The sequence below is a fragment of the Terrapene carolina genome, unplaced genomic scaffold (genome assembly GCF_002925995.2).
Source record: "Terrapene carolina triunguis isolate 2854851 unplaced genomic scaffold, T_m_triunguis-2.0 Scaffold292, whole genome shotgun sequence".
Taxonomy (NCBI): Eukaryota; Metazoa; Chordata; order Testudines; family Emydidae; genus Terrapene; species Terrapene triunguis.
The window spans coordinates 76318-87021 of NW_020664643.1; the positions used below are offsets into that span (position 1 = coordinate 76318).

The following is a 10704-nucleotide window of genomic DNA, read 5'->3' on the forward strand; positions in this document are numbered from 1 at the left end:
ATTCGCCACCAGATGTCAGGGTAGAGCTCATCCTGACTCTGCTTACAGATCCTATTTCTCTTTGAGATTCCACAAGTCCTTTTCTCTGAGCTCATGCACCGAGTGGTATTGTTTTCTTAAATCGCGGAGACAATAATGTTCTGTTTTATGTCTGCTTGCAGGCAGCTCTGCTCATATTGCCTGTTGTACCTCAGCAGCCCGTGAACACACCAGCAGGCCACGAGGACGCGTTTCCACGATGATTGTCTGGTTGTCATTTTGGAGAAGCCCAACAACCACGTGCAATAAAGAGAGAAGGCTCCACGGCAAATGGAGAGGAACAGGCAGGCTGGGATATGGTTGGTTGGACTCAGACCTGCAAACTGCCGTGTGGACACTGGAGCCCAGGTATTCAGCATGGCTCAAAAATGCTTAGCCTAAGATCACCAATGAGTGTAGATGCTCAAGTGTGGGCTTTGAAACCCAGGGCTGGCAGCCTCGAGGCCCACTAAACCTGGGATTCCCTTGCAGGATACCCATACCCTAAGGCGGTTTTAAAAAAGGAGCGTGTCCAGCAATCTCTTCTCAAGCGAATTGGGTAGCTCAAGAGGACACGCTGTGGCCACTGCACCAGAGATGCCCCATGTATCTGTGTGAGCCCTCCCACCAAGAGCTTTCTGACAATGTGGGTCTTATGCTTTTTTTTTTTGCGTTCAGCAAATTTCCCCTTGGGAGTTTGCCAGACCTGTCCCTATAAATTATGGTGCCCTATGCAGCCAGAGCACCTGCTCCCCCTCCCGAGGGGGGGTCTGGCCCCTCCCCGGGGGCGGGGAGGGCATCGCGCTCGAGGAGCTGTTGGGGGCCGCTTTGGGGGACCCCACATGGGGCCCAGGGGATTAGCAGGGGGCCTGGCACCGGCAGCAGGAAGCAGAGCGAACCAACCCCAGCTGTGTCGCTTGGGTGAGGGCTTTGGGGAAAGGATGCCCCCCGCACTCACTGGCAGCGGGAAGCGGAGCAACGCGGCTGGGAGCTGGTGGAGTGGAGCAGGCTGGGACCGGGTTGCTCCACTTCCTGCCACTTCCAGTGAGTGCGGGGTCGGGCCTGACCCCTGCTGCCGGCGCAGGCCCCCTGCTAATCCTCCGGGCTGCGTCCATTGCTGGGGGAAGAGGCTTGTGGGGAAGGGGTGGAATGGGGGCGGGCCAGGGGCGGAGCAGGGGCAAAGGGAGTTGTCCCAGGCCCCACAGCTCCCTAGGGACAGTCCAGCCCCTCTCAGTGGGCGCAGCCGGGGGATGAGGCTGGCCGCCAGAGCTGGTGCTGCGCGTATGCAGCATGCAGCTGCCTAGGGCACCATGAAATTTGGGGAAATTTGGTGCCCCAAATTTCGTGGTACCCTACGCAGCTGCGTATTCTGCGTCTGCGTATGAGCACTGTCAGCAGTCTGGCGACGTATATGCTAGTGGTCTACAGGGTTTTCAGAGCAGTAAGTGAAGGCAATGCCTCAGAAGGAATCCTCAGAGGGAGGGCAAAGGCATGGTAAGATTTGGCAAGTCTGTGATGGTTTGTGTGGCGCAGGCTCTGAGTGCCAGCCAGGTGTCAAACGTCTGTTTGCTATGCAGGATCTAACCCCACTTTTGACCTTAGCCAAGAGAAGTTGTTTGACTTTGTGCTGCACGGCTCAGGTGCCCTGTTCCCAGAGTGTTCTGTAGTGAGGAGGGCAGGGCTCTAGTGTGTGTGTCACTGGTGTATTGGGGTTTTGTTGAATCAGAGCAGAGTCAAGGTTGCATTATGGGAGAGACATGAACCTTCACTCTGCATTTCCCCTCCTAAGCACCGAGGGGACAGGAATCCTTACCCAGCGAGGTCACATTCTCATAGTTCTCCTGCATGACGTCTCTGTAGAGGGCTCTCTGAGCGGGGTCCAGCAGAGCCCACTCTGCCCTGGTGAATTACACAGCCACCTCCTCGAAGGTCACTGGGCCCTGAAAGAGCAAGAGCCCCCCACTCAGAACCTGCTGCCCCAGCCACAGCCCCAGGACTCATGGGGGAGAGGAGCCAATCAAATGGAGACACAGTCAGTGGAGTCGAACCCACAACCAGCTCAGTGCATCCTGGAGGCATTGGGGGAGAGGAGATAAGAAAGAGCCCCTCATCCTTCCCAGCAGACAGAGAGGGCAGGGTCCACCCTTTCATCACACACCTACATGCCAGAGGCTGAACTGGAGATAAATCCCTCCCTCCCCCCTCCCCGGAAGCCCAACACCCTCCTCATTGCCAGCAGCTGGATGTCAGGGGATGGGGCATCTTCCCTCAGCCTCACTGGTGGGAGCCCCCTTCATATGTCATAAGAACCTCTGGTTAGTGGGCTCACCCTCCAGCACTTTCCCCAGCCCAGGCTGGTTTGTTCCCTGTTCCACCAACCCCAGGGGTCTATTCCTAGAATCTAGGCCCCAGATTTAACAAGTCCCAGCAGGTTCATCGCACCTCATCCCACTCCATTTCCCCTTCCTGTGCTCTGCCTGCACCCTCCCACCCTCAGATCAAACTCCCTAGTCACCCCCACTTCTTGTGTATTCACTGTCTGCAGGAACCCGCCAGCATTTCCTCAGTATCCCTACCCGAGCGAGCTCTGCTACCGCCATTTCCCTTTCCGGGGCAGGCTGGGAGAATCCGCAGTGAAACGTGGGTGTTGTTCTGCAGCCTGTCAGGGGACTGGGGGGGGGGGTTTCAGAACAGACTTTAGATCATTTCACATCACAATTCTCGCTGGCTCTTTCTCTGCAGAGATGTTCTAGACTCTCACGCTGGCATTTAAAAGTGAAACGGAAGCAATATGTTAACATGGCTGTCTTGGAAATTTGTGTTGGCACAAGAATGATTTCTGATATCTTTGAGTTCCCCAAGCACCTGCAATGCACAGTCCATGCCTTATAAACCACTGAATGCCTGGCTCGGAAAGAAGAGGAGAAAGGAAGTGGCTGTTGAAATTGTGGTTTCCTCCCAGCAGAGGGCCTTGTAGGGCAGAAGTGTGGAGAAGAGGTTTCCTGAAGTGATGTGAAAGTCTCATAAGTGAACAGAAAGAGATGGAAAGGGAGCGCCTGGCCCAGGAAAGTGAGATGATGCATCTGGTGCAGATGCAAACAGCTGTGCGGGAGAACATTCTGTTGCCAAGTATCAGGGGGTAGCCGTGTTAGTCTGTATCCACAAAAACAACAAGGAGTCTGGTGGCACCTTAAAGACTAACAGATTTATTTGGGCATAAGCATCTGAAGAAGTGAGGTTTTTTACCCACAAAAGCTTATGCCCATATAAATCTGTTAGTCTTTAAGGTGCCACCAGACTCCTTGTTGTTATTCTGTTGCCAAAGTCATGACTAGCCGCCCCATCGAGCCACGTCCTGCACCCAGGGGAGAACACGAATAGTGCAATCTCCATTGACTCCACCCCCTCCCAAGTAGCAGGGCTTTGCCCCCGCTATTCCACCCCCAGGAAAAGCAAAGCATGAGCTGATGGTCCCTCTGGGACCAGCTCCTAGCACCCAACTTTCATGAGTGTCGGAACCCAGCAGCACACACAGAGGTGCATTGAGCACTCGGGCTATGCTCAGCCTCCGCTCCATTGCTCCTACCTTTGCACCATGTTACTGGTTAACTTGTTTTAATCAATTGGAGTTACTTCATTTGTTTAAATGTCCAACTCTACTAAAAAAACCAGTCTGGAATATTCCCACCAATATGTAACATTCCCAGGAGCAATTCCTAATAAAATCAAAACTGCAACATATTCAGTCATTTCTTCACTTTCAGCACCTTCATTTCCCGCCCTTCCACCTTGCTAAGATCCCCGCACCTTCATGCCCCTAATTCCTTTACTATTTGGGGTGTTACACAGGGGCATCTTCTCTGCCAATTCCACACGTTCCAGAAAATCTCTCCCTGTCCGCCACCCACCCATCAGTGCGGCTCTCCCCAAAGCACTGGCACAGAGCTCTCAATCTGCAGCTGCTCAGCATATAGTCCAATGGCTGCTCTCTCCTCTCTGTTGACAAGAAACCTGACCAAGTGCCTTCGCCCTTTGCTACAAACCAAGTCTGTGGATTTATTGGGCAGTTTGATTGGAGCCTGCGGGGCTGTCCGGCCAGAGTCAGTAGAGCCTGCAGAAAGAATACACACATGCAGCCTAACATCTGACCACACCACACCCTCCACTGCACCACGGACAAGCTACCCTGATTTGAACTCTGGGGGAGGGGGCGTCTCATTACGAATGAAGTTGCACAGCATCAGCAGTACCCAGTGCATTCTGCTCTGTACTCTTGTGGCTGGGGGCTAGGGAGGGGGAAGGAAAACAAACAGGTGCTCTGACGACACTCAGTTCAGCGCACTTATGACATCATAGTGCACTTATGACACGTCTGTTTTCCACTCATTTTACATAATGCTTTATGGCAGCTCAGCTGCAGGAGCAAAATACTTTAATTCTTTATTAATTGAGTCCCATATCAGATATTCCATCATCTTGCCTGGGATGGACGTCAGGCTGATGGCTTATAATGACCCACATCACCCCCCCGTGTTCCAAGAGTTATTGAAAATCAACTCTGACAGCACAGTGAGCTCCTAAGCCAGATCTTTTAATACTCTTGATGCAAATTATCTTGACTTGCTGATTTTAAAAAAAAATCTCACTTTAGTAGCTGCTGTTTAACATCCCCCAGAAATCCTTTAGGAGTGGAAAGCATTTCATCAGCATCATCTGCTATGACCACAATTATCCAACTATTTCCCAAATACAAAACAGAAATATTTATTGAAGACTTCAGCTTTTTCTGCATTATTTTTGACAATTCTACCATTTCCATCTAATAATCGACCACAATCATTTTTAGAATTCCTTTTGTTCTTAATATTCTTTAAAAACCCTTTCATAACTCCTCTGTGTCACCCTTAACTCTGCTGCCATAGAGTTCGCCTGGTGTTTCTGTCCTTCCCTTTTCACTTTTCTATAGTTCTTAGCTGCTGATTTGTTTGTATAACTATCAACTTTCACTTTTTGCATTTGAGAGATGGATTGATTGACTGATTTTATATAGCTGCCTTCAACCAATTTTGTTTAAGCCAGCAGGCCTTCTTGTTCACAACCACACAATCACAATTTTGGACATTTACTAATGTGCTATTAAACAATGTCCAATTCTCGTTCATATTTTTCTATTTCGATTCTTCTGCCCAGCTGATTTGGCACAAATTATTTTCAGCTTCATGTAACTGGCCGCTCAAAAGCACCAAGTATACATCTATATTACTGGTCTGGACTTCGTTCGTTTGCAAATAACAAATGTAGTCAAGTCACAAGGACTTTTACTCAAACTACCACTGAGTTTCAGTTCTGTGATCAGTTTTTTCTTTCTCGGTCAGGATGAGGGTCTGATATGCAATTTTCCTGTGTGGGATGCCGCAACTTTTGAGTCAGGACATTGTCCTCTGTGATATTTACAAATCCCCCCAGGGGATCCGAACACCAGCAGCCTCCAGCACGTGTCACTCCCAATGAAGTACCCGCATCAGGCAGCTTTTAGTCTGGCTGTTCCGAGAGTCGCGCACCCCGTTCCCTGGAGCCCCCTCGGACCCGGCCGCCCCGTTTGACCCACCAGGGCTTGGGCCCCGCCCATCCCCCCGCCCCCTCCTTGTGGCTGCTGCAGGGAGCGGGAGGGGCTGGCAAGTGAGGGCAGCGCTGGGGGCAGCGGCTTCAGCAGCGGTTACTGCGCATGCCCCGAGCCCCCCCCCCCCAGACTAGCCGATCCTGGGGCCGGGCTTCCAGCTCCCAGGCTCCGCAAATCCGGGGCTGGACTTCCCGGGTCACACGCTGCCGCCGCCTCCATTGTGAGCCGAGCCCGGGCCGAGCCTGCAGGTGAGGGGGCCCCGGGGGAAGGGCTGGGGCCGGGCAGGGAAGTGACTCTGCCCCAGCGGCCCCTCCCCCCCAGCTCTGCTCCCGGGGGGGCTGCGAGTCCCAGAGCTGCTGCCCCCCCCGGGCTCTGCCCCCCCAGCGCCTGCAGGAGCCGAGCCAGCCCCGGGAGAGTGACCGCCCCAGGCCGGGCCAGGGCCCGAGGCTCCCAGCCCGAGGGGGCAGGAGGGAGCCGGGGCAGAGACTGGCAGGGGCAGCAGGAGCAGTGGGGGGAGGGAGGTTCCCGGCTCCCAGCCCCGCCCAGCCCCATTCCCTGCAGCCCCCCCGGACAGTGACTTTCCTGGGAGAGGGGAGGAGCAGGGAGAGGAAAAGCCAGTTCCTGCCTCTGCCTGGTCACCGCGCTGCCGGGGGGACGCGCTGCCCTGGGGACAGGGTCACGGGGATCCCCCAAAGAGGCACTTTTGATTCTGCTCTTTGGGTGCACAATTTTATCCTTTTCAGTTGTTTATAAAGTGCTGAACGTCACTGGATGGACCTTGGCTCTGAGCCCGTCTGGCCGCAGTGCCTATGTTCATCTTCAGGGTAGAAAGTCTCTGTCCAGAGCAAATTTGTTTTGGAAACAGATTAAAAAGTACCACTTAGCCTCATTTTGAGCAAGGGGGAAACAACCCTTTTACCATTATTTTTAAAAAGTGTTATCAACTTTTGAACTAATTCGGTAGCAGAAGGATTTAGGTTGGTAACTACATTTGACGCAGAGAGAATTCCTAGGTCAGACAGTCTCGTCTCTCAGCTCTGGTTAAAAACGACCTGTGATGTGTGTGTTTTCCGAGGGTTCAATAACTCTCCGTTCTGTGCACACACTGATTCCTTCTTCCATTTGGTAAGTTTTGTTTATTAACTTAGGGTCTGATTTTGCCAAACACTTCCACACATGGGTGTCTTCAGCCATCTGAGTGGCATCACTGACTTTATTAAATCTCTGTTACTAGCCAGATCTACAAATGCCTCACAGATTTATTCCCAGTGGCAGGGGCAGAGTCTGTGCTATAATCACATGACCAAGGCCAGGAACTTTAATTACGGGACCCTAAAAGTACATTTCCAAATCCATAGTCAGGCAGCGGAATAAGTGGCCTGGTCTCAATAGCTCTGGACACTCAGAACCGAACCCCGGCATTGCAGGCTCAGCATTTGTGAAACTCAGGCCAAATATTGAGATAACTGACTGTTGGGCCCTAACTTGATGTTGCTCATTTGTTTGCTTGACCCCAAGTAGGAGTTCCCATTTCCAGACCTGACGTGATCTCCTGGCTGGAGTGAAGGGAGGAGCTGTGGGTCCCCAGTCTCCAGGGAGAGGAGGAAAGAGAGATACTGAGAGATGCCCGCAGGGGTAAGGAATTGGCAAAAGTGGCTCAGAAACCGTGTTTTACACCCTCATGGCAAATGCCAGTTCTGAGTTTTCACCAATCCTGTGTGCCCAGGTAGAAACAAACTCTCTCCTAATATTCAGATGGGAATGAGGTGCCAGAATTGGTTCCCTCCTTTCTCTCTCTGGGGAAGGATTTGGGGGCAGTTGTTTGGTGTGTTTCCCCTTTCCCACTCCCCTTTTGGTTTGTCCCCTTTTTTCTGCAGCATAGGGCGTGACGTGAACTGGATTATCGCTGTGTCTCTGGGACGGTGAGTGAGACCAAGGAGGAGAATCCTCAGCTGGGAGTCTGGAGTGGGGGAACCACACAGGACAGTTTGGGGAGATCGTAGGAGACTCAGCCCAGGCCATGCGGGCACCCGGGAAAAGAGCCAGGGTGAATCAGCTCACCGGAGCAGAGGGGTTGGAAAAATGAAAGAAACTTCCCAGCAGAGAATCCCCCCTGGAGACAGACCCAGTATGTTTGGTGACTGTGGGAACAGCTTCCCTGGGAGTTCTGCCCATATTACTCAGCAGCCAATCCACATGGGAGAAAAACGCTATAGATGTGCTGAGTGTGGGAAAAGCTTCTCTCAGAGTACGACGCTCATTAACCATCAGAGACTCCACACAGGAGAGAAGCCCTACATGTGCCCCACGTGTGGGATCAGCTTTGTTCAGCTCTCACAAGTTGTTAGACACCAGAGAATCCACACGGGAGAAAAGCCCTATACATGCCTGACCTGTGGGAAAAGCTTCAGTGATAAATCACATTTCAATCAACACCAGAAGATCCACACAGGAGAAAAACCCTATACATGTCTGACCTGTGGGAAAAGCTTCCGATACAGTTCAGCTCTTACCACACATCAGAGAAAACACACTGGAGAGAAACCTTATAAATGTCCCGAGTGCCAAAAAACATTCAGTGACAGTTCAATCTTTAGCAGGCATCGGCGGGTACACACAGGAGAGAAGCCCTTCAAATGCTGTGATTGTGGGAAAAGCTTTGGGGAGAGCTCAGACCTTCTTGTACATCAGAGAGTACACACGGGAGAGAAACCCTATAAATGCCTTGAGTGTGGGACAAGTTTCAGAGTACCGTCAGCACTTATTGTGCACCAGAGAGTACACACTGGAGAGAGGCCCTATAAGTGCATGACCTGTGGGAAAACATACCGATGTAGCTCACACCTTACTAAACATCAGAGAATCCACACAGGCAAGAAATCCTTGAAGTGCCCTGACTAGGGAAGGGCCAAGTGAATAACGTCTTTGCCAGTTCCTGTGAACCTCAGAGCATCAGGCCAGGCTGGAGTGACTGTGTGTGACGTTATTGACATGAACTGGGACCATATAGATTATTGTTGCAACCAAGGTCCTGTAGTGGCACCAAATCTTCTATAAAGGGGATCAGATAAGGTGTCTAAAACAAGGTTATGGTTTGCTGGTTATGATTATGCTGTCTGTATGCATGTGCCATTTTAGTATTTAAAGTTATCAGTATTGGCTCTATACTGTCTGTATTTCAAACTTGTGCAATGCTTCTGGATGATACCCCAGACAATGTGGCGTCAGCACTGCCTAGCCTGCTTGATGGTCCATTAAGGACCATCAGCTATACAATTGACCCATTGAGAGAAGGCAGATACACCTTGTGACTCAGCAAGGTTTGCAGGGACCTGCCTATGGACTGAACTCTAAGGTTTTTTTCTTGCCATGTGTCCGAATGCTTGTCTTTGCAACAAAGAAAGAAAGGCCACATGACAAGAGACTATAAAAGACTGCTGCATCTCCTCCATCTTGTCTTCAATCCTGCTTCTTGCCTCTGGAGGGACTTTGCTACAAACTGAAGCTCTAAACAAAGGACCGAATGACCCATCCCAGCTGGGAATGTATTCCAGAGACTTGATTTGAACCTGCAGTTTATTCTAACAGCGCTATAAGCCTGAACCAAGAACTTTGCCATTACTGTGTGTGTAATTGATTCCATTTAACCAATTCTAGCTCTCATCTGTATCTTTTTCCTTTTATGAATAAACCTTTAGATTTTAGATTCTAAAGGATTGGCAACAGCGTGATTTGTGGGTAAGATCTAATTTGTATATTGACCTGGGTCTGGGGCTTGGTCCTTTGGGATCAAGAGAAAAGAAAAAAGGTTACTGGGGTATTGTTTTTCATAACCATTTGTCCCCATAACGAGTGGCACTGGTGGTGTACTGGGAAACTGGAGTGTCTAAGGGAATTGCTTGTGTGACGTGTGGTTCGCCAGTGGGGTGAGACCAAAGTCTTCACTGTCTGGCTGGTTTGGTTTGCCTTAGAGGTGGAAAAACCCCAGCTCTGGGCTGTAACTGCCCTGCTTTAAGCATTTTGTCCTGAATTGGCACTCTCGGTTGGGTCCCACCAAGGGCACCATTGTTACACCGTGTAATGGGGATATGCAATTGTTATAAAGCAGAGAATAAAATCCCATTCCTGGAACAGACTTGTGTAGAGCAGGAGGCTGGGATAAGATTCCCACACTGTGATGGGATTTGATTATGATTTTTCAAGACTCTCTGAATGTCCCCTGATCCACTCCTACATTTAAGTTAATTCCCCACAGGAGAGTTGGCACCGTACCAGAGCGCTGGGCAATTCCCTGAGCTGAGCTCTCCCACAGTAGCTGATCGCAGACTCGGGGTGATTCTAGCGCTGGGCGTGTCCCTACCTGTGTGGCTGGAAAGGGGGGTTTGAGAGCCTGACACAGCAGCACAGAGTCGCGGGGTGGGACCCAGGCTGGGGGGGACAGGCACACTCAGTGGGACCCCAGCACATCCAGTGGCACCCCAGAAATGGGGGCTCAACCTGTCACAGCACTGCACACACTTCTCCCCCATTAAAGGATGAGAGAACGAACAGGCTGCTTATTACACCACTGATAGGTGGGGGTGCTCACACACTGTGGGGTTGGGCACGGTAGAAGCACCCACACAAAATAGAAATGATCTTATCTTATGCTCTGTAACCTCTCATTTCTACTTGACAGTACGTTGTTTAATAAAATGGATACATTCAGGAGCAATAATGGTCTCCAGGAGGTTTGAAATGCAACGTCCTGACCTTGGCCTTGGGATGACGGTTTATTTGTGACTTTCCTGCTGTGCAGGAGGAGGAATAACATGGGTCTGAGTTTCTCAGATTCATTCATCTGCAAAGGAGAAGAATGTTAGAATGGGCCTTCATGGGGTGAGATGGGACCTTCAGGAAAGTCTCTTTTAAATTACAGAGTCTAGCAGGGCTCTGCTGTTTGTTCCCTGTAGTTACCATGAATTCATAGATCTAGAAGGTTTAGCTCAGTGGTTCTCAACCTGCAGCTTGTGGGCCACTTGCAGACTGCAGCCCAATCAGTACACAGCTGCAGCCCACGTGACACC

At 50.9% G+C, this 10704-nt stretch overlaps 1 protein-coding gene and 1 long non-coding RNA gene across 2 annotated transcripts; both read left to right on the plus strand.

Annotated features, from left to right (window-relative positions):
- The first annotated feature begins 5799 nt into the window (after positions 1–5799).
- On the plus strand, positions 5800–7680 carry LOC112119892. The gene is made up of 3 exons (XR_003899901.1): positions 5800–5886; positions 7160–7273; positions 7521–7680. It is a non-coding gene; the product is annotated as an uncharacterized LOC112119892 (long non-coding RNA).
- A 2-nt stretch (positions 7681–7682) lies between these two features.
- Positions 7683–9101, plus strand: LOC115271128 (zinc finger protein 239-like). The gene has a single exon (XM_029912859.1). It carries the CDS (start codon positions 7721–7723, stop codon positions 8537–8539), a length of 819 nt encoding a protein of 272 aa, XP_029768719.1. The 5' UTR covers positions 7683–7720; the 3' UTR covers positions 8540–9101.
- The last annotated feature ends 1603 nt before the right edge of the window (positions 9102–10704 follow it).